At 43.2% G+C, this 24,535-nt stretch overlaps 1 protein-coding gene across 2 annotated transcripts in view; it reads right to left on the reverse strand.

Moving 5' to 3' along the window:
* PNPLA7 (patatin like phospholipase domain containing 7) overlaps positions 1 to 24,535 on the reverse strand; it is a 130,852-nt gene that overhangs the window by 39,193 nt on the left and 67,124 nt on the right. For both annotated transcript variants that reach the window (XM_026658720.1, XM_026658719.1), the window contains 3 exons: positions 12,740 to 12,856; positions 8,968 to 9,037; positions 2,188 to 2,304 (listed from right to left, as the gene is read on the reverse strand). In XM_026658720.1, the coding sequence (XP_026514505.1) occupies positions 2,188 to 2,304; positions 8,968 to 9,037; positions 12,740 to 12,856 (304 nt within the window). The remainder of the gene's footprint in view (positions 1 to 2,187; positions 2,305 to 8,967; positions 9,038 to 12,739; positions 12,857 to 24,535) is intronic.

Consider the following 24,535-nt stretch of genomic DNA (forward strand, 5'->3'; position numbering starts at 1 on the left):
TGAAAGTAAGGAGGAAAATTTTGCTTAGATTTAGAAATGGACAGATTAGTGATGGTGACGGGATGGAGGAGCATTTCCCACTTCCTGAAGGGACAGAGTGGTCTGGCCATGACATTCAGGAGCCTGACAGTTTAAGGAGTAGGAATTTAGGAAGATGCTAAAGGAGGGATTTGGGGTGCTGAGCAACTCACAGAAAAGAGAAATGTGGGGAGGAGAAAAAGTTCAAGATCCAGGATAACTATGGATAGTAATTCCAGAATCTCTATGGATAGTAATTCTGTGCTTGAATAATAAGAATATAGCAGTAGGGATATACTACCAACCACCTGACCAGGATGGTGATAGTGACTGTGAAATACTCAGGGAGATTAGAGAGGCTATAAAAATAAAAAACTCAATAATAATGGGGGATTTCAACTATCCCCATATTGACAGTGTACATGTCACCTTAGGATTGGATGCAGAGAGAAAGTTTCTTGACACCTTAAATGACTCTTTCTTGGAGCAGCTAGTGCTGGAACCCACCAGAGGAGAGGCAATTCTTGATTTAGTCCTAAGTGGAGCACAGGATCTGGTCCAAGGGGTGAATATAGCCGGACCGCTTGGTAATAGGGACCATAATATAATTAATTTAACATCCCTGTGGTGGGGAAAACTCCACCTCAGCCCAACATGGTAGCATTTAACTTCAGAAAAGGAAACTACACAAAAATGAGGAAGTTAGTTAAACAGAAATTAAAAGGTAAAATGACAAAAGTGAAATACCTGCAAGCTGCATGGAAACTTTTTAAAGACACCATAATAGAGGCTCAACTTAAATGTATACACCAAATTAAAAAACATAGCAAGAGGACCAAAACAGTGCCACTGTGGTTAAACAAGAAAGTAAAAGAAGCAGTGAGAGGCAAAAAGGCATCCTTTACAAAGTGGAAGTTAAATCCTATTGAAGAAAATAGAAAGGAGCATAAACTCTGACAAATGAAGTATAAAAATATAATTAGGAAGGCCAAAAAAGAAGTTGAAGAACAGCTAGCCAAAGACTTAAAAAGTACTAGCAAACATTTTTTCAAGTACATCAGAAGCAGGAAGCCTGCTAAACAACCAGTGGGGCCACTGGATGATCAAGATGCTAAAGGAGAACGATAAGGCCATTGCGGAGAAACTAAATGAATTCTTTGCACCGGTCTTCATGGCTGAAGATGTGAGGGAGATTCCCAAACCTGAACCATTCTTTCTAGGTGACAATTCTGAGGAACTGTCCCAGATTGATGTGTCATTAGAGGAGGTTTTGGAACAAATTGATAAACTAAACAGTAATAAGTCACCAGGACCAGATAATATTCACCCAGGAGTTTTGAAGGAACTCAAATGTGAAATTGCAGAACTGCTAACTGTGGTGTGTAACTTATCATTTAAATCAGCTTCTGTACCAGATGACTGAGGACAGCTAATGTGACACCAATTTTTAAAAAACTCTCCAGAGGTGATCCTGGAAATTACAGGCTGGTAATTTTATGTTTCATTGAATTTAATGTTATGTGAATTCTCCTGTTAAGAATGATATTGCTTTGAATCTTAGACACTAAGAGCAGTTAATATTTCACCATTGTTGCATATTTAGAAATCAGTTCATATTTATGCTCTGTTCTTCCAACAGATTCAAGGAAAAAGACAACCATATGTTTATAGTTTTATTCCTTCGCTCCTCCCCAACCGTTTTTTAAAAATATACACGAGAATATGTTCTAATAATTAGCCTGACATTATATTTTTGGCACATGATTTGAAAGGAAACATTCCATCCCAAGAGGCCATCTTGGAAAAGCCTGTATACCAACAGGCTTTGAGCCCCTTTGGAGGGAGGGATAGCTCAGTGGTTTGAGCATTGGCCTGCTAACCCCAGGGTTGTGAGTTCAATCCTTGAGGGGGCCATTTGGGGATTTAGTTGGGGATTGGCCCTGCTTTGAGCAGGGGGTTGGACTAGATGACTCCTGAGGTCCCTTTCAACCCTAAGGATCTATGAACAAAGCAAAGGCCCTGTATCCAGAGGACAATGCAGCTCTGCTAGCCTCCAAGAGATCAGAATGGAGTTGTTCGGGAAGGTAATCACACTGACATATGCCTGTGCAGATGGAGTTTTACCATCTGTCTTCTTGGTGAATTCCAAACAACTATCTACAAACATACCTGGAAGATTGTTGATATAACCTCCATCCATCAAGAGATGTCCATCCTTTGGATCACAGAGAGGGGGCATGTACCCAGACAGTGACATGCTGGCACGGACATACCTCCAAAGGGAACCTACAGCAATGAGAGGGAAGACATCCATACTAACCCAGTATGGCAGGAATGGGCGGGGGCGGCTTTCAGAGTCATTACATGTAATTTTGTGACAGATAATATCCCGAGGGTTGGATTGCAGAATGTTATTAAAGCACCCGAATGACTCCCAAATCATAATGCAGGCTAGGAAAAGAGTTACTCAGTCTCCAACTCAGCAAAGCACTTAAGCACACACTTAACTTTAACCATGATCTTAAGCACTTTCCTGTATCACAGCCTCCACCACCACGAAAGAACAAGGTTTCTTCTGCGGACAAATGATGGGGAGGAATCACTAGCCTCAACTGTGCTGAAGGCCATTAACCCCCAGGAAATGCCACATGCGGCGGAGCTGAACACATGGAATATGTATTTGACTCCCTCCCTTCCCCCCAAGTTTTACCCGTGTTTAGATTTTTAACAGGACAGCAGAGACATCACTATAAAGATGTGGGATTCACCCCCTGCACCCTTTTTGCTTAAGCAACGTTTCGACTTACAACGCAATTCTGAGGAACGAATTGTGTCGGAAGTCCAAGGACTCCCTGTATCTGTAGCTTCCAGCCCTTCTAGCAACTCACTTCCCACTCATCTTCTATACGCCAAAGTTATCTGCCTTGCTTGCTGTTTAACCCTTCATTTTCCATGCAGCCTGCTCCAGTTTCTGAACAGCTCAGTCCAGCTCTGCCAAACAGCATCAAGGAGGCCCACCACCCAGCATGCTGCTAGCTGGCTGGAGGAGCACACCAGGGTCCTAGTTAACCTCTGGTGTAGATACACCAGGGATCATTATTCCAGCTGGAGCTTCAGAAATAGCCCCTTCTATGAGGCCATTTTGAAGAGACTGGTGGAGGTGGGCACCCACCAGACTGGTGAGCAGTGCAGGAAGTGCATCAAGCACCTGAAGCAGCTGTACTACAAGGTGAAGGATGCAAATGGCAGGTGTGATAGGCAATGTACCCTCTACATGCCCCTGCTATGAGGAGCTAGACTGGCTGCTTGCCACCCTGAGCACTGAGCCCACCGTCCTCCGTGACATAATATTGACCAGGGGCAATCTCACGTGTGATCCAGCCTGAATGCAAAGCAGGGAAAATTAAATTTAAACACACAAGTAGTGACTCTTTCAAACTACCTTTATAATTATTCCTTGCAAAACAATTAAAAGAGTACACGTTTTGCAAGCATGAGCGCAAATCTTTGCAAATTCTGCTCAATAACAACTCTGTCACATCAATGTAATGATATAGATTTATACCTTGACTAGCAAAGCACTGTCCCAAACACCATGGCTTATAAGTCCCTTGGGCTGCACCAAGTGGTAAAGTCCCTTTTGGACCTCAGTGCTGGTCCTTTTTGCTCTGGCTATTCACAGGAAGCTGTCTGGGATGGGATGCGGGAAAGTGGGGAGAATCCACTCTGCTGCTAGCAATCCTCTGCTTCCTAGTTTGGCATCCTGTTGTTCACCTGAATTTTCCTTCACTACCTGCAGGTGATGCTTGAAAATGTTTCCTGCAGCAGAAACTCTAGTCTATCAGTCAGATACCTAGACAGGGCAAACTTGCTATGGCTGTCCAGAATTTACTAAACCTCTCCACTTGCGGATATGCTGTTCAATCAGCAGATACGAAAACATCTCCTTTGCGTAGATGGATGGAATCCCACCACAGGTCTGGGAAACAGCTTCTCTTTTCCATTCTGGAACCTCCAGAAGATTTGTATCTTCTGGCCTGCAACAATGTTACAACCAACACTGGTAACACTGCCCTTGCTAGGACTTCACACCTCACCCTCTCTCAGCCAAGCCCAAATTTTTAAAACCTGGTTAATGAAATGCACATCTAATTCTTACCAGAATATGTCTGTGGGCTGCCAACATTAGCTGTAATAAAAGCATTCCAAAGTGATAAAACTGTAGCCTGGTGTTGATGCGGAACTTATAGGGAGGGACTCTTTCCTTTTTTAACCATGACCAAAAAAATGCTCTTTCACTGCCTTGGCAAGCACTTCCACCTCAGATGGACCGAGCCTCCCAGCCAGGACTCTGGTGGATAGGACTGTCCATCAGTAGGGTGTGATGAATGTGGAAATTCTGATAATATATTTTTTATTCCTCTGCATGCCTCAGTTTCCCCTGGGCTTTGCACTGTTATGCACTGAGTGTAAAGGGAAGGCAAAAGGTGTTTGACTCACACAGCAACCTGGTTGGAGACCAGAGACATTAACAAACTCAAAGTCTGCACATGTGACTGGAGGATCCAGATGAGACAATGGAAATCCCAATGGCTGGGACAGTCACACCTAGCAATAACAGCCAAGAGGAAGGAGATTCCCTTCCCCCCACACCTCTCTGCAGAGAAGCAGAGAAAAGGCCCAAAGCTAGTGAACAAAGTGGAAAGGTTCTGTGGCTGAGATAAGTAGGGATCCTATTTTTCTGTGATAAAAAAAAAAACTCCAATAAAAAAAACCATAAAAATCTGTTTTTCCATGATTAAAATGAAACGCTGAACTTTAGTTTCCTTGGCCACAATATATATAGGTATCAGTTGAACACAATGTTTTATTGATATATTTACAATTTTTAAGCAAGTTCAAAGACTACTAGAGCCTTCAATCATTATAATAAAATAAAATTAATAGAATTGCAATTTGTATTTCTTACATATACCAAATACTTCTATGTCTGTATTCTGCATTTTCAGAAAATTGTTTTTTTAATGCACAAAAAATTAAGCGAAAATTGCTTTTATATTAACATTACTCACTGTCTGAGTTAGTCTGGGAGGCTGAAGTGAAATTTGAGATGCACTAAAACATGAACACCTATACACGTTGGGTAACCTCTATCCGCTGGAGACAGTTTATTGGAGTATGTTTAGCTATGTAAATTTAAAGCACATTCAAAAATCAACCACAAGGGGGAGGTTGCGCACATTGAATAAGCAACATTGGTACTTTCAGGAAAATGTAGTTAATAGTTAATATATGTTTTTATTTTTTCACAAAATGTAAAAACTGAAGATTCTCTGTAAAAAACGTAAATTCCATGGTTTTCTGTGTCAAACGGATTTCTAGGATCGCTAGTGACAAGAGTACAACAATAAAAATTGTTTACAAATTACAGGCCCCCATCACAGCATCACATCTCTTCATCCACATCCCCCTCCTTTCCAAGGATGTGGGAAAACAAGGCATCCCTTACTTCCTTTTCCTGCCTGGACCCAGCCCCAGTGATTCCAGGTCTACTTTCTGGTTACCTATATCTAGCCTGAAACCAGAAGTTTCTTAAAGACCACTCTGTGAAAATACTCACTTTTATCCTCACAGATGTTGTGCAGAGTGCAGCAGGCCACAATAGAACAGAAGGCACTGGCCATATTATCATATAGTTTTATATGCAGCGTCACCTTGTCTTCAGCCTGCCAAATGGGCACTCCACCACCATCTGTAACTGCACCTTCTCTTGCCAGGCCTTCTGATATCAGAGGATGGTTTCACGAGCAATGGCAGGAATGGGAAGGCGGGACCCCCAAAAATGACAGTGGGCACAGACATGCCATTGAGAATTATGTCATTAGGAGGGAATAAAGTCCCTGCTACTCCCAGCAGGTAAAGGCCAGATCGTCTTAGCACCCTGACATCCTGGACATTTCCCCTCTTTCCCCGGTGGTGTCCAAGAATCTGCCTCTGTGACTGTCCAAGGCTTGTAGAACCTGGGAATAGAACCCTTAGCAGTTGATATATTCACTTGGTTCTTCTGGAGGGCAAACTATGGGCACACGTCTGCCATTAGTGGCCCCAGTGCAATTGGGAAACCCCATTTTCAATTGGGAAAGCCAGCTACTATTTCAGGCACATTTCTTATGCCCACCACCTGTTAGGTAAACCACAGTGAGAATCGCCTCACAAACCTTCACTGACACAACCCCAACAGTGGACTTGCCAACACCAAACTGGTTAGCCATGACCTATAGCAGTCTGGGGTAGCCAGCTTCCAGGAGGCAGTTGCAACCCACTTCTGGACTGGTATGGCCCACCTCAGTCAAGTGGTCTGACACTGAAGAATTGGAGCAAGATCCTTGCACAGCTCCATGAAGGTCTGCTTTGTCATTCAGAAGTTCTGGAGCCACTGCTGGTCATCCCAGGTCTGCATGACTATGTGTCCCCATCACACTGTGCAGTTCTTTTGCACCGGAAGCACCAATCTACATATGTTGAATCCTCAATAATTGCAGTATTCATCAGGTTTGTCCAGTCTGCTGTGAATGACCCTCTAAGTCCAGCCGCCTTCTGCATTTCAGAAAATGCTCCCCAAATGCCATCCAGTGTTGCTGAATGACTGCCCTGCTGGATAAATGATTCACCTCCAAGCTGGAGCAGCTCAGTCACTGGATCCATGCCTTAGGTGTGAGTAATGTGCAGAGCCAGAAGTGTCTCAGCTAAACATGGCAGGCTACAACCACTTCTGCATGGGGAGCCAGGAAGAGAAGACAAGTTCTCCCACAATACACCACAAACCAATTCCTAGAGCAGTTCCAGTTGGTAAGATACTAAGAACGCTGAGATACACGCCCAGAATCCTAGCACTAAACACATGTAACTGCAACGCCAACATGGACATGGGTACGGGGCATGTGCGACTTGCTGTGTGGAAGCTTAGCTAACTTGTGCCTGCCTGTGGGTGAGCCAGAATGTGGGCACACACTGCACTGTAGACATACCCTCAAATCTTCCCTGAATGGTGCCAATTATTTCTGTTAATAGTACTGAAATGAAGGCAATTATGACTGGTTAGAAGCAGAGAGATTTAATCAGGCAGGAATTGATTGGATCTGCTTCCTACAAAATGTACTGCTTTAAAGCTCCTATTTAGTTATTTTCTCCCCCTTATAATTTCTTCCCTATTCAGGTTTGCTGCAAATTGCATTTTCAAATAAGCCAAGTACAAATGTCACTCTCACACCAAGGGGTAAAGTTTCATTATATTAATGTTAAATTGGAGTTGCAATGTTCCCTCCACAAGCTCAGCGCTCAATAGTTAGCCCTTAGCACATCAGACTTCAAATCTTGCTGGTCAAACTGAGTCTAGAGAATTTTGCATCTAGAATCTTTCATTAATGGTTCTATGGATTTGTAACAGTGTTTCTTTTGTCTATCAGAGGTCAATGCTGGTAGGACATTTGCTCTTCACTACTTCTGGTTATAGGTTTACTTGGGATCTCTAGATGGGGAAAAGATTGGCTTTTGGGATCTCGTCAATAAAATACTGAAGACTGACTAATGCTTGAGGTGGATGTGTTTGGGGGGGTTTATTTTAAAACTTATTCCTGGAAAAAGGAATCTGTGTTCTCAAATGCCATGCAGGATGTAGCTGAATTAACAAAACAGACACACTGGTGGGGGAGGAGGAAAGCAGAAAGATGTGCCGGCAGGAGCTGGCACTGATAAGTGGCTGCCTATTGATTTTACAAGGTGTCTTCTTAACTGGTATTTCAGAGATAGGCTGCTCTATAGTATTAAAGGCCTCTCCACAAACTACTCCACCAAAATAAGGCCGCTGGTGCTGAACAAAATTTGACCATAAGATCATTAATGTCAAGTGGTAACTCATTACATCTCAATGAATAGGAAGCACTTGAAGAGCCCATTTATGATCCCCTAGAAGAGGAGACTGCAAGGGAATGATGAATGAGAGAACTAAAAGGGAAAGCTCCCAGCTTCCTCTTATCCCTTTGCTATTGCACATGTTTAGAAGGAAGACATGGGAATCAGATGGGTATGTTTTACTGAGAAAAACAGAAGTGATCAAAGTCATATGGTGCAATGGCTGGTAGCGTGCAAAACTTGTCACTATTTTCTTTCAAAGAGAAAATCACCTGCCCGGTATAGAAAATGAACACTGTGCTGTGAGTAGCGGCTAAATTTTAATCTATTGTCTTGGAACACTCCAGCTTGGTGTAGCATACTTGCAAGTTTGTCACTTCCCTACTAAGAGGCAAGTTCTCCAACAGCCCAGTTTAAAAGAAGCAGGGAGAACTCAGCCATATTTTTAAATGGTTTTGTGAAAAACCACAGAAAAGGACAATAATCTGGAGCCAAACAGAGGTGAAACTAATATTGCATAAGCAAAAATAGTCAACAAACCAATGGGCTCATTTACACTAAGACCCTTTTACACTGATTTGGCAATGTACGACAGCCTTAAAGTTATAAAGATCCCTATATAGTGCCAGAGCAATAAAGGGGCCTTATTGTAAATAAGCATCTGACCCCATGTCTCTTCCTGGGGAGAACAGCTAGATTCATGAGGGCTTTTATTTAAATCCATGATTTTTACAATTAATTTTGATTTATGGGGCAGTTTTTGTATTCCATGCATGTTTTTATGAACACACTGGTGTCCATAAACTAATTTACACTCCATGCAGTGAATCATCTCGCCTATTTCAATTCCTCCAGGTGCTATAGCTTCTTGTTATCTGTGTGCAACTGTGGATCCTGGTGTTCAGCAGGTAGCACTGAGAAGGAGGAAGGAAAAGTAAAGGGATGGAAAGGAATGAAACTATACAGAAAGGCTGGCATTCAAACATCACTGCAAGCTCAGAGACACACCCCTTCCTGCAGAAGACTGGACACACTTACCATCTGTGTGGACCCTCATGGCTGACGCAGTAATGTCAGTCGTGATAGTGAAATAAGGAATCCACAGATCCTGCAATATAGGAAGTGTCAGTTTTACAGTCATCAGTAACCCTGGATGTAAGCTGACAAGCAATTTTAACACAGGGACATACACGCATAAATGCCTGCACACAGAGATGAAAATGCCAGCCCTGTGTGGGTGGCTAAAAATCTGGCTCTAAAGCAAACACTTAATGTATAACCAACTGGGATGAAAAGCTATGTTCTCTTTTCCTAACACTAGTGAAATAGTATTTCCAGGAAAATAAGGTGTTTGAGATTCTCAATATACAATATAGGATATAGCAGATCCAGAACCTATGTTTGTAAAAGCCATACTTACTCCTTTTGGAGTTAATTAATCTCCAGCATTAGCACTCTTGACAGCAAAACCCATCTTACACAATTACAGAGGAGAAAATGTGAATGCCAAGTAGAAGTGAGTTTTTAAAGGGCAAACAAAATTATATTGGAAACTTTGGGGATGCTTTGAAATAATCCTGTAAGACGAGGGTTTGCCCAGTGGGAGTCCTCCTTAGTGCAAGTCTCACTGTTACTTTTAGGAGACATCCCTACAGATACTCATTTTTCAGTCTCAATGTCTTTACTGGCATGAGTCATGAACAAGTGCTGGCAAAGTTAATTTGTGTCTGTCTGTAGGACAGGTATAACAGTGATAATGGGGTAGCTGGGGTCTATAACTTTCCATTTTGCATCAGTGTCTATTTCTGAGGTGGTGACAGCTGATGTATATGGTGTAACTTGCTGGGGACGGGGGAAGGGGGGGTTTTCTTCCTCACTTTTTGGTGGAAGTCTTACCACCTCCGACATCGATACTTCTTCAGACTCTGAGAAATGAGTCCAGGACTTGGCCTACAACACTAGGCTCAGCTAAAGATACACAAGCTCATGCTTTAGATTTGTTTTTTCCCTTACATAAAACATTTTCTTTTCTTCAACACAGGAAGGCCCAGGAAATCAGAGCAGAGATGGAGACTCTAAAATGTGACATTTTCTAATGACACCCTGTATGCAAGAGACATGCTACATCACAACTGCATGTAATACTGACATAGCACACCGCAGTGAAATCCTCACCCCACTGAAGTCAATGGGAGCTTTGCCAATGACTTCAATAGAGCCAGGACTTCACCCCAGATCCAAGTATATTTTCCCCCATTCATTCCATCATCCATTTCTCTTCAAAGCTCCATTCAACAATTCTCTTTGGGACTGAATGCTGCAATGCACAAAGGGCTTCTAAGAGGTGCTGGGTGCTGTCAACGCTCACTGACTTTACTGGGAGCAAAAGGTGCCTCCAAAACACTCAGCACCTTGCAGTAACAAGCTCTCTAGCTGTTCCAACTGTTTCATTCCTCTCACTGAATATTACATATTTTCCTATGTTTAAACCAAGCTTAGAATCAGATGAGATCCCACTAAGCTAGATCACAATAATATCAACGTGATTTATGAACTATTATTAAGAACCAGCAAATACTTGGTGCCTGTATAATACACAAAAATAAAGGCAGTTCCAGCCCCAAAGAGCATTATCATTTAATCGTTAAACACCTGTTTATTCACGGCCCCATACACTCTGGGTGGCAACACATTACTGTAAACACTGTTTAAAACCACCCAAGGTGATTCAGTTCCCAACTCAGCATAGAAACCCAAGTGAATATTCCAGATGATGCAGTACATTTAAAAAAAGCTGTTTATTAAACATAGTCTGATACCAAGAGGATTCCAAATAGATTCACAGATTCCAAAGCCAGAAGGGACCATTGAGATCATCTAATCTGGCCTCTTGTATAACACAGGTCACATGACTTCTCTGAATTAATCCCTGTTTGAACTAGAGCAGATCTTTTAGAAAATCATCCAGTCTTGATTTACAAATCGCCATTGATGGAGAATCCACCATGCCCCTTGGTAAGTTGTTCTAATGATTAATTAACCTCATTTTTAAAATATATGTTTTATTTCTAGTCTGAACTTGTCCAGCTTCAACTTCCAGCCATTGGACTGTGTTGTACCTTTCTTTGCTAGATCTAAGAGCCTGTTAGCAAATTTTTGTTTCCCACGTAGGTACATATAGACTGTGATCAAGTCACCCTTAACCTCTTCGTTAAGCTAAGCAGATTGAACTCCTTAAATCTATCACTATAGGGCGGGTTTTCCATTCCTTTAATCATTCTTGTGGCTCTTCTCTGAACCCTCTCCAATATATCAACATCCTTCTTGAATTGTGGACACAGTACTCCAGTAGTGGCTGCACCAGTGCCAAAAAACAGAGGTTATATGACCTCCCTACTCCTATTCGAGATTCCCATTTATACATCTAAGGATTGTATTAGCCCTTTGGCCAAGGCGTTGCACTGGGAGCTCATGTTCAGAGAAGCATCTCTGACAAACACGCAGGTATATGGATTACAGTAGAGCAAAATGGGATACGACCCCAGAGCTAGACAAATGCTCCCCTGATTGGGGTAGCTGGGAGGAGAGTTTTTAATCATGTGCTTTATGACGGTGACAGTGGAGGATGAGGTGACATTTCACATGTCAGTAGTTTCACAGGCATCCTACACAGTGCCTAAAAATTACAAAAAAGGTCCTGACCTACAATACAGAGAGCAGAAATGGGTTTATTTAACATTCAATGTGTTCATTCTTAAAAAGTCAATGCACATTTTAAAATGTTCACTGCACTTTTTTAAGCCCTTTCTGTGGAATGCATCTCAAAGGGTTATACAAACTCTTCTTCCAGAAGAGAGACTAGTTTAAAAGAATTACCAACTGGACTAGAAAGACAATAGTGAAAAACCATTTAGGTTTGTGGTCAGATGTACTCCCCACACCGAACCTGAGAGAGCTGAATTAGGCGAGGCAGGCCCAATCAGCCAGTTAAGCAGCAAATGAGGTGGAATTAGGCTGGAGAGCCTTGATTAGAAAGGAGGACACCTGTGAGGGATCAGCTAGGGGCTTCTATAAAGCCAGGAGGCTGGCAAAAGCATAAGGGGGCAGCAGGGAGGAAGTCTGTAGCCTCTCTCCTTGGAGGGGGGAAGGAACCCCTGAGACCTAGTAGGCCTTAGAGAGATCTGACTAGGCGGCCTGGAGAAACACAGTAGGAAGTAGTCCAGGGGCTAGAGCAGTAAGGTGGGTGCCCTGCAGACCTCAACCACTTGTTACAAGGCCCTGGACTGTAACCCAGAGTAGAGGGCAGGCCTGAGTTCTCCTACCAACCACTGCAGAGTAGGACTGCTTGGGGCAGCGAACTAGAAGACTGTTTGGGTCATTGCAGGAGTGACAGGGTCAAGGCTGTGGGCATGAGGAGGACTGCCTGACGCACATGAGCAGAAAGACTTTGAAGGACTCCCCACTGGGAGGGGAATTACAGTGTGACCTGGCTGGAGGGCTGAGTCACAAAGCAGCTGTGTTGCGAAGCTGTGAATGGGAGGAGAGCTGCAGACGGTGGAAGAGAAGGAAGGGGGCACTGAACTGGGCAGAGCTAATCCCCAGAACACCAAAAGGAGTCACTCACTGCTGGGTTGTGCCATGGCCCTGACTCCTCCCTCCGAGGCTGGTGCAATGTTAAGTTAATAGTTACAGTAGGCTGTACATCAGGCCAGAATACCTAAACTATTACGAGCATAGAAAAAACAGACCTTTCTATTACAGTTCAACAGGAGGAGAACATTTATTACACTATAGCAAATTAGCAAGTTACCTCAATCTGTTTGTCTTTGAAGATGTTGCTGATGCCACTGTTAAATGAGGCTCCAGAGAACATGGAGGTTATTGGATATGTCAAGTCTAGCACAGTCTTAAACACTGAATTCATATCCTAAAAGGAGGAAGAAAACATTTCAAAGGTGAGCTATATGGTGGAAACCCACTGAAATCCTATTCATCTGCATTTGGAGTAAGGTTCTGTTTCAATTTTTAAAGCAAAGATGAGTGAGCTACTCTGGTGAACACAGTCATCAAAAGAACCAAAAACGTAACAGCAAGGAACAATATCTGCTTTGTTGGGTGTCACAGATTAAAATAACTTCAAACTCTGTATTTAGCTTCTATTACGGATGCAGAAAAATATGCATCTGCATTACTTAGCTTATGCAAAAGTCCACCCTAAAGTAGCAAAGTCTCTACAGCAGAAAAACATGGCCACTGCCATTAGGTAGGCATTTCCCACGCAATCTATTTCTGGAGACTGTGGAGTGTGGAAAGATTAGAGGACCTCAGCCCTTCCCATCTTCTGTATCTGTTTAAGCTTGACACTAAAATGAGTAAGTTTGACTATATTGTATATGTCCTGTTTTTACATAGAAATGACAATATAAAGCTAGATTATCATGGCTGAGATGCAAGAGGATATGGTATATGTGGCTAGAACAGGGGGCTGGGTGTGAGAATTTCTGGCTGTATTCTTGGCTCTACCACTTGCTCATTAAGTCATTTTTGGGCAAGTCTATAACCTCTTTGTGCCTCGGTGTAACACTTCTTAAATCCATATAATTCAACCTCCACGGGTGATGTCATGCCTAATTAATTCATATTTTAAAGAGCTTCCAGAGCCTGCCTCTATCTTCAGTGTAACAAGCCCAAACTAGAATTAAGCTGTCATGGAATTTCTTTTAGTTTCAGATTTGCTAAATCTTTGTGCTAAACAATGTTTCCTTCATTTAATTTACTAGTTTATTAATTTAATTTGAAAATCAGGAAGCATCCTATCCATTAGCATAGCTGCATTATCTGGGCTTGAGTGAAATACAGGACTAAAGAAGCTTAATGTCTGAGTATATTATATCAAATTAAATTAAAATTCAATGCAAGACATCTAAATATGCAAATGATATCATCCTAGTTAGTGTGTCAATTTTAAATACCACACCAAGAGAATAATCCACTATTTTTTTTCTAAATTAAATAGCATTTTATTAGACAAAAATCTTTTTTCCCTTCCACATCTTTTCTATGACTTAATGAATGGGGCTTAGGCAGGCAGGAACTGGGGCGGATTAACACAGGCTAATGCACCAACAAGGCCTCTATGGCTGCAGTCCATTAAATGATTTGTAATCAACATCTAGTTGCCTCTTCACCTTAGCAAGGGTTTAAGAAAGTGCAGAACTAGCCCACATCATGATTTCCATTCTCCTCTATCCATATTCTACCTGCTCTGAGACAGTGTGATTGTTAAAACAAAGTTCTATAAAAACAGGTCAGCTAAAAGAAGCTGAATAGGGAACTCCTAAAACAGCTGAAATGCCTTAGCACAAGATAACAGAACTGTCAGCTTCACATCATTGCACACTTCAGTCTTTGAGAGGGTGGAGAGAGTTTGCCAAACCTAATTATGAACATGATGGTCATAGCTCCAGAGTTAATAGTGAGGTAAGTTTTACACTTCAAGGAGGGATTCAACCTGTTATATGTGACAAATACAGTGAATCCTTCCAAAATTAAAGTACTTAAAAAAAAAAAAAGTATAAAATGATTTTTGGGAATATACCAGAAAATCCATTAGTTTGAGTTATAATTAAATTGTTAAATAGAACCTTCAAGAAATTTAGTGCCTAGTGTCATACCTATTTTTGTCCCTACTAGTCTTAACAATGCAGACTTCCCATAGAGTAAATACTCACTGAAATCTTGTACATAAGGTACTGTGGAAGAAATATTTTAGAATTAATGGTAATTAATTCTACTTCATAACAACATATTCTTATTCTTCATAACTGAAAGTTTCTCCTTTAGCTGAACTGCCCTCTTCCAAAGTAGCTGCCATCTCCTATTGCTCTTCATGGGGCTGAAGGTACAGGCTGCCCTTAGCAAAGATGGCTCACTGCCTGCCTTCAGCTGCTCCTCACAGTGCTCCTTTCTCTACTTTCCAAAAATAAAGAAGGCCGCTATTTTCCCTGAAAGTAGCTTGGCTTCACTCCCAAGGCAGTGTCCGTTTGTAAAGAGGACATCTTAACCGTGTACAGCCTGTGGCCTCAGTCTCAACTGATAAGATATGGCAGCCATTCTGAAAGATGGCAATTCTTCATGAGTTCATCAGAGAGAAGATTTTATTGTTCACCCTCTGTTGAGGGATATATTTGAACTTTTTAAAAACAACAAACATGATCATTAATCCTAAAACAGGTATTTTCAAAAACTATCTACCAGATCTACTCAATGAGCAGAGGAAAACTAGGGTTTGTGAACAGGGGAATGTATGGGGTGCAGAAGTGAGAGGAAACTGCGTGCAGGGTAACATGGAAGTCAGGAGACAGGGGCACCAGCGAAGTGCACGCACCAGCTACTTTGTTTGGCTCTGGAGATACAAAACTGCCATAAACTCATCTTAACTGGCCAGAACACTGGCAACCAGAGTGTCTGGGTGTGTCTAGCTGTATGAGCTAAAATTTAAAAAAAATGATTCAAAGTTAATATTACATATTTCTATTCTCTTCAGGTTTCTTGTTTAATGTTCATGTATAATACTTTAATAATTTGAAAAAACCCAACAAGCAAAGAAATTCCCAGGGAAAGTCTAAATTAAGATTGATTAACGGTGGAGCATACATGTCAATATTTTAGCGTAACTACATTGCATGGACGTTGTAATTATTCCAAAACCAACCACTATAAACCCAAGAAATAAGACTGAACTTCAAAGAAATCCAAACAGCTCAAGGCCTGAAAATGCATGACTAGAGCATCCAAAAAACCTTAACAACATTGTAGTGACATGAAGGGGGGGAGAAGACTATATAATGTTTTTAAAAATCAGTTTAAGTTACTCTGGGACTATAAACATTGAAATAGTTTCACTACAGGGGACAGTTAAGGTTGTTTGGGTTACTTTGGTGCATTTCGAGATCATAGGCATGTTTAGATTTCTTTTAAATTGAACCTTAGCTCTATATTTCCTGGGTTTATAATGCTTGTGTTGGCCCCTTACTGAAATTTAGTGAGGTGGTTTTTTTTTTTGGTTGGCCCTCTCCCAATACCAAAAGAAAGGAGAAGAGCTAAAGAGAAATGAAGATCTTGAGTTGACAGTCCCCAGGGCCAATGGGGAGAGGCCAACGCTCCAGGTTAGCCTGATTGACAGGGTGGGCAAGCCAATGAGAGAGTCAGGAGCCCGAGTCCCCTCCTCTGTGTCGGGTGCAGCCAGGATAGGGCAGAGCTAAGGGGACAGCAGCAGCCCGAACTGAGTTGGAGGCAGAGCAGCAGCCAGCATCAGAGGGGCCAGAGAAACAGCCCAGAAGGCAGAGTGGGGCTGGAGACAGAGCTGGGCTGGAGGCAGGGCAACAGCACTGAGCCAGAAGAGGCAGAGCTAGGGAGCTGGGGAAGCACAGATCATCCGTGCCTATGGTGAGTCAGGGCTGAGCTACAGTGGGGAGCTGTGGGGCCAAAGGCTGGATGGCAGAAGCCCGACATGCCACAACTAACACTACTGTTGAGCGCAGTGAGGGACTGGAGAGAGTGAAGTGGGACCCTTGACAGAGGGCCGAGTGGAAGGAGACGTTGCCAGACAAGAGGGCCTTGAAAGCTTGCCGGGGCGGGGGGAGGAGAGGGAGGAGGGAAGCCAATGTGAAGCCGACGGGAGGAGGGGCCAGTACTGGGGAGAAGGGTCCCTGGCACCTAGCGCCTGAGGGCGTGTGGCTACTGCCAGAGCAGGCGTCTGACCCACAATATCACCGCAGTGCAGCCAAGTCCTGAGAGGGAGGCCTAAGACAGGTGAGGAACAGTCTGTGAACTTTCCTTACATCCCTGAGATGGCTGTTTGTGGTGTTCCCTGTGTCCATAAGGGAGGATTCCTTATTTCCTTTACCCTTTTCCATTTTATACTTATTTTTCTTACAGATTCTGTTTAATAAATTACATTTGGTTTGAACTTAATGTAGTGCGCACTAGGCCAGGGAAGTAGGAGACAGCACCCCAGAGTGGGGACACCCTAGCCCCCGTCCTACGTGACCACGACAAGATTGGCGGTTCAGCCTCCCAGGAACCTTGGGCCTAGCCTTGTCGGGGTTCCGAGGATTCTGCTGCACAGGAGAGTGGAAGGGGAGCTCTCAAAGTCAGGCAGGGCTCTGGGTAAAGGTAGTGGGAGAGAGGACTCAGATCCTTTCACTAGCCAATTCCACTGGGATATTGCAGGAGCCAGAAAAGCTCCCCACAATAGCGGGACCATTCCCCCACTTACACTTGGTTTGGGGATAGTTACAACATCTAGGTAAGGCATTTTACCGACAGACAAGACCTCTCCACCCTAGCTCCATAATACTGTAGTTCCTGTGACTATTAAATAGCAGTGTTTGAATGTTTGCTTTTTAAAGGCTTCCACAAAAAACATGTTCAATACTTAAATGTTCCCTTCTAGTGTGGGGACCCAAATGCACCAGCACTTGGCTAGTGCATGGGAATCAAAGCAAGCTCACTTGAAATGCACTATAAAGGAGAAACTGATCAGTCTGCTTTCCTTGTCCAAATGGAGTAGAAACCCTGGGAAAATGCAGTGACTAAAACCCCCACGATTGCTTAAAAATATTTTTTTAATGCAATTTAAAATTAATGAGCTGTGCTGATGGCAGCAAATCGCACCAGAGAGTTCATGAGCAGGCTGCTGATGCACTGCTCATGTCCACAGACAGGAGGCTACAGCACACATGAAATGTGTGTGCCCTGCTGCTCGTATTTTAAACTGCAGAATTATTTGTTTACAGACAGCCTGTTATTGATCAGGGACTTTTTTTAAACTCTGTAGTTCACCTTAAACATTCTTTGGCATGTGCTATGTCCATGTTAGATTTGAAGCTAACATAAGAGCACTCACTCATGTCTGACTACCAACTTCTGCTACCTCTCAGCTGTATGTGCTATCACTCACTGGGACCTCTCACAGGGAAGTTTTCCCACCTCCTGAGAGTAGAATGAGCTCTCTTTTCCTTTAGTATCCTTGCCTGGTGTTCATGCCAATGCCTTTGGCAAAGCCTGCATTCTCTTCTTAGGGTTTGTGTTTGTTTACATTGTTTTGTATTTGTATGTGTTGTTATACATGAAGATTTGGCACATGAACGAAATAAAACAGTGTAGGATGTGAAGTGATTTTCAAAATGCTATACCTAATAACTAATTATTCTCTACTTCCTAATGAGAGCTCTATGCCTCACACAGTGAAAACACCACATGTGGCCCTCAACTTGTGGACATCACCCTCACCCAGCTCATAGGCAATGCTTTCCTGTGCTGTAATCACTGCTCTACAGCCAAAATGCTTCTGAAATAAATGTCATCAAACTTTAGTAATTCTGGGTCACAGAGAACGAAAATGACGGTTAAAATTGTTGATTGGCTCTAGTTTTCAAGATATGCTATTCGGTCAGTATATACGACCCTTGACTTGGGAATGGCGGAGGATAAGTGAGTTATAAAGGGAAGGGATCTCAATTTAAACCAGAAATGACTAAAATACATCTTTGACTGGATCTATGAATAAATCTATGACTGGGTTTGGACAGTACTTGCTTTTTAGGCAAAACAATGAATGATGCAATCTGAAGCTGGTATTGTGTCATACATGATATGAATTGCATCATGTTATTCCTAGAAGTCATGGATGATGCAATCATAACGAAGCTTACATCACTCTGCTGAACAAATTGCCCTATATCAGCTCTAGAAATCATACAGTGTCGTGCTCTCTTATTTGTCAGTGTTTAATTTTGCAAAGGGACACATTTCTGTTTAGCCAAAGTGAGCAGAGATGCCTCGTACTTGTGTGAACAGTGCAGATAACTTCTGCTATGTTTGTGGTGAAGTGACTTTTGCATCACAAAAGCGCAGTATAACCACTATGGTTAAGAAAGCCTATCACCTTTATTTTGGCTGCAAAATTGGAGATCAGGACAAGAGATGGGCCCCACACATATGCTGCAACACTTGTGCAACAAATCTTCGCCAGTGGTTGAACAGGAAAAGGAAATCTATGCCTTTTGCAGTGCCAATGATTTGGAGAGAGCCAACAGATCATACCAGCAATTGTTACTTCTGCATGGTGCCTCCAGTTGGGAAAGGTGTGTCAAAGAAGAAAAAGTGGACTGTGCATTATCCAAACATTCCATCAGCTATACGCCCAGTACCCCACGGAGAAGGACTGCCGGTTCCTGATGCACCAGAATCATTCTCACTTGAGTCAGATGAGGAAGAGGAAGAGGATGAAACTTCTGGTCCTGAACCATCAATGTCACAGGACCCACATTTTCTCCCATCCTCCTCCTCTGAACCACACCTCATAACACAAGGTGAACTGAATGACCTTGTCAGGGATTTGGAACTAGCCAAGAGTAAGGCAGAGCTGTTGGGCTCCAGACTACAGCAGTGGAATCTCCTGGCAGGTGATGTTAGGGTTTCCATGTTCCGTGACCGTCAAAAGGATCTTGTCCCATTCTTCTTCATGGAAGGTGATCTTGTAGCCTGCAACAACATCGATGGTGTGATGGCAGCCCTCAACATCGTTCACGATCCAGATGAGTGGAGACTGTTCATTGATTCATCGAAGACGAGTCTTAAAGCTGTTTTACTGCATAATGGCAATGTTTTGCCATCAATTCCAGTTGGTCATGCAGTCCATAGGAAGGAAACCTATGACAACATGAAACAACTTTTGAGGTGCATAAACTATGACCAACATCAGTGGCAGCTTTGTGGCGATTTGAAGGTTGTTGCTCTCTTGCTTGGTCTGCCGACTGGATACACAAAGTACTGCTGTTTTCTCTGCGAATGGGATAGTCGTGCAAGAGATTCCCACTACATCAAGAAAGACTGGCCACTCCGACAGTCATTGGAGCCTGGGAGGAAAAGTGTTCAGCATCCACCATTTTTTTGAATCAAGGAAGATTTTGTTACCACCCTTACACATCAAGCTGGGTCTGATGAAGAACTTTGTCAAGGCCATTGACAAAACACAAGCAGCTTTCAAGTACCTCCGTGGAAAATTTCCAAGGTTCAGTGAAGCTAAGATAAAGGAAGGTGTCTTTGTTGGTCCTCAGATTCGTGAACTTCTTCGAGATGATGCATTTGACCATGCACTGCGTGGCAAGGAAAAGACGGCATGGAAAGCCTTCCAGTTAGTGGCAATAAATTTTCTCGGAAACAACAAGGCAGACAACTACAGGTTGTTGGTGGAAAACCTCCTCAAGGCATACAAAAGCCTTGGTTACAACATGTCACTAAAGATACATTTTTTGCACTCTCATCTAGATTTTTTTCCACTGAACTGCGGAGCAGTGAGCGACGAGCACAGCGAGCGATTTCACCAGGACATTGCAACAATGGAGAAACGCTATCAGGGCAAATGGAGCCCATCAATGCTTGCAGACTATTGCTGGACAGTGACAAGAGATGCTCCATTTAATGAATACAAGAGACAAGCCAAGAAGCGCCGAGTAGACACTGTATAGGACTAAACTATGTACATAATAGTTTTTTGCCTTTTGTTTCATAATAAATTTTATTTCTATAACCCTTTTGCAGATTTTTAAAGTGTTACATAAACAGGACAGGTGAAATATCATCATGTAAAGCAACCATAAACACATGAAGACCTAGGTTTACAATTTACGATTAAAACTCTACTATCTACACAATATACATAGACATCAAATGTAAAAACGTAAATATCTTAGAAACAGTAGCCAATCAGTTGTTTTAATTGTCATATTTGAATTCAGCACATCAAAATACATAATAAATAGCACATTTTATCTCTGAAGCAGACGACTTCTCAAAAATTGTAGACCAGTGTAATCAGTGTTCTTCCCCAGAAGGCTATGTCACTTTCACAGCACCCTCCGACCCTCTTTGATCTGCCCTATGTCCCACAATGGGACTCCAGATTTAGGACTCAATCCTGATATTGCAGTGTGGCCCTCAGGGGATGGCTTCCTTTGTCCTGCAAAACAACATTTGGCTGTGATGCCAGGCTGCAAAGACCACGAATGGGAGCCAGAGAGTGGCTAGTATCCTCAGTGTCCTGGCTAACAATTCCCATCTCATCAGAACCTGTTTGCATGGCTCTGTGGAGCATGTGCCTAGTCACTGCTCTTCCAACCTCTAACTCCTTATGATAGGAAAAATTTTAGCCACCTAATATAGGCACTACATAAAATCAAAATATTTTCTATAGTAAGAACTGTAAGCGGATCATATATATTTTGATATAATATTAGTGTGGATGCATTATCAGCAGAATCAATGGAGTAGAGTAGATAATTGATCTGCTCTGTGAGTTTCACACCGCATCTGCAGCATAACAAATGAAAGCCATTATTTATTGGCTGCTCCATTATATCCAGAGATCCCATCAAATTAAACTATGCGTCCCCCTCCCCACCCCCAAGCATACTAGCAAAGAGATGCCAATTTCTAAAAGTACCTAAAAGCTTTTTTGTCCTACAGCCATTTCTCATTTGGGCTGGTGGCACAGAAACCAGTTGAAGTTATTTAATACATCACAATAGATAACGTAAATAATAAGGTCCCTATAGGCTACTAAAGCCAGAACATGTGGTTGTAAACAACCATAACCTGCAACAGTCACAGCTAATGGGAACTAGGGCAGCAGAAAAAAAAGGATGTTTCCACAGAACAGGGGCTTTCTAGCCTTTATGTATCAGGTTGATTTTGTAAAAATCTTCTTCTAGACTGTTCTCCTCTAGCAACACACTGATCATCCCATTGACTGGTTCTTGAATATCTGGCCTCTTTGCTGCCTCTTAGCAAGCCCAGTGGAGAAGTTTTCACAGAGATTCATGTGGGGAGGGCAGAAGTGGTCTTGTAGCTTTTGGATTCTGGAACTTTGAGGATGTCTGGTGTTTGGCTGAGTCTCTGTAACAGACTCAGATTAGGCCCTCTGTGGAGAGTAAGGTATTTCATGAACTCCCTAACAACTCTGATCTCCTGACACCAGGAACAGTGTTGGTGAGTAATGAAGGAAGCCACTGCAAAGCCTTGCTCTGAAAGATAGCTGCTGTAATTTGTGGTATGACGGGGAAGTATGTGAAAAAGCCATTCCTGGAAGAGTCGCACTCCCATAACCTTAAAAAGTTCACCACTTTGGGCTTCCACTGCTTTGTGCGGCACAGAAAATCATTTTGCTGGATCCAGTCCCACAGCATGCCATCCGCAGCGAAGAAGCCATCACACAGAGCTGCCTGTTCTTATCTTGCCACATTTTGACATCTCCCTAAATAATTAAGCAACTCCTGTTTTGCATGTGGAATGGTGTGTGCTTGTCAGAATGGTTATAAAAAATCACAAGTAGCTCTTCAAAGTACTCTTCAATAATAAGATGAAATCAGTATTTCTGAGGATAATATTACCTAGGCCTGGTCTACACTATGATTTTAGGTCGAATTTAGCAGCGTTACCTCGATTTAAGCCTGGACCCGTCCACACGACGAAGCCCTTTTTTTCGACTTAAAGGGCTCTTTAAATTGATTTCTTTACTCCACCTCCGACGAGGGGATTGGCGCTGAAATTGGCCTTTCCGGGTCGAATTTGGGTAGTGTGAACGCAATTCAACGGTATTGGCCTCCGGGAGCTATCCCAGAGTGCTCCATTGTGACCGCTCTGGACAGCACTCTCAACTCAGATGCACTGGCCAGGTAGACAGGAAAAGGCTCGCGAAATTTTGAATTTCATTTCCTGTTTGCCCAGCGTGGAGAGCACAGGTGACCACGCAGAGCTCATCAGCACAGGTAACCATGATGGAGTCCCAGGATCGCAAAAGAGCTCCAGCATGGACCGAACGGGAGGTACGGGATCTGCTCGCCCTATGGGGAGACGAATCCGTGCTAGCTGAACTCCGTTGCAGTAAATGAAATGCCAAAACATTAGAAAAAGTCTCAAAGGGCATGAAGGACAGAGGCCATAACAGGGACGCACAGCAATGCCGCGTGAAAATTAAGGAACTAAGGCAAGCCTACCACAAAACCAGAGAGGCAAACGGAAGGTCCGGGGCAGAGCCGCAGACATGCCACTTCTACGCTGAGCTGCATTCCATGCTAGGGGGTGCAGCCACCACTACCACAACCCTGTGCTTTGACTCTGTCAATGGAAAATCACGCAACACGGAAGTGGGTTTTGGGGACAAGGAAGATGATGATGAAGACATTGATAGCTCACAGCAAGGAAGCGGAGAAACCGGTTTCCCCAACAGCCAGGATATGTTTTTCACCCTGGACCTGGAGGCAGTAACCCCCGAACCCACCCAAGGCGTGCCTTGAGGGCGGACAAGGGACCTCTGGTGAGTGTACCTTTGTAAATATTACACATGGTTTAAAAGCAAGCGTGTTTAATGATTAATTTGCCCTGGCATTCGCGGCCAGTACAGCTACTGGAAAAGTCTGTTAACGTGTATGGGGATGGAGCGGAAATCCTCCAGGGACATCTCCAGAAAGCTCTCCTGGATATACTGCCAAAGCCTTTGCAAAAGGTTTCTGGGGAGGGCTGCCTTATCCCGTCTGCCATGGTAGGACACTTTACCACGCCAGGCCAGTAGCACATAGTCTGGAATCATTGCATAACAAAGCATGGCAGCGTATGGTCCTGGTGTTTGCTGGCATGCAGACAACATCCATTCCTTATCTCTCTTTGTTATCCTCAGGAGAGTGATATCATTCACGGTCACCTAGTTGAAATAGGGTGATTTTATTAAGGGGACATTCAGAGGTGCCCGTTCCTGCTCGGCTGAACAGAAATGTTCCCCGCTGTTAGCCACGCGGTGGGGGGAGGGGTGAAGTGATCATCCCAGAGAATTGTGTGTGTGTGTGGGGGGGGGGGTGGGTTAGTTGGGTTTGTGCTGCACGTTAACCCGGAAACCGCAGCCCCTCCTTTTAAATTGCCAACCCATTTTAAATGAGGGCGCTGCTGTTTGAAACCATTCCCACATGTTATGAAGGTTAAAGAAGCCAAAAGACTGTGGCTTACCATGGCTGCCTGCAAGCTGAATTCTGTTGCCTGGCACTGCGTGAGTGATCTCTCACACCAAACCAGCAGGCCCTCAATATAAGAGGAAAAATGCAACCTTGTAACGAAAGCACATGTGCTGTGTAATGTGAACAGCAAGGTTTAACGTGAAAGAGTGTACCTATTGTTCTCTAAAATGTGTCTTTTTAACTACCACCTCTCCCTTTTCCTCCACCAGCTGCAAATGTTTCTCCTTCGCAGAGGCTAGTGAAGATTAGAAGGCAAAAAAAGCACACTCGGGATGACATGTTCTCGGAGCTCCAGATGTCCTCCCACGCTGACAGAGCACAGCAGAATGCATGGAGCAGACAATGTCAGAATGCAGAAAAGCACAATATGAACGCAAGGAGAGGTGGTGGGCTGAATCGTGGGCTGAAGAGAGTAAGTGGCGGGCTGAAGAGGATAGGTGACGTCAGATTGCTGACAGAAGGCAAGAGTCGATGCTCCGACTGCTGGAGCATCAAACTGATATGCTCCAGCATATGGTTGAGCTGCAGGAAAG

The sequence above is a fragment of the Terrapene carolina genome, unplaced genomic scaffold, assembly GCF_002925995.2.
Source record: "Terrapene carolina triunguis isolate 2854851 unplaced genomic scaffold, T_m_triunguis-2.0 Scaffold508, whole genome shotgun sequence".
Lineage (NCBI taxonomy): Eukaryota > Metazoa > Chordata > Testudines > Emydidae > Terrapene > Terrapene triunguis.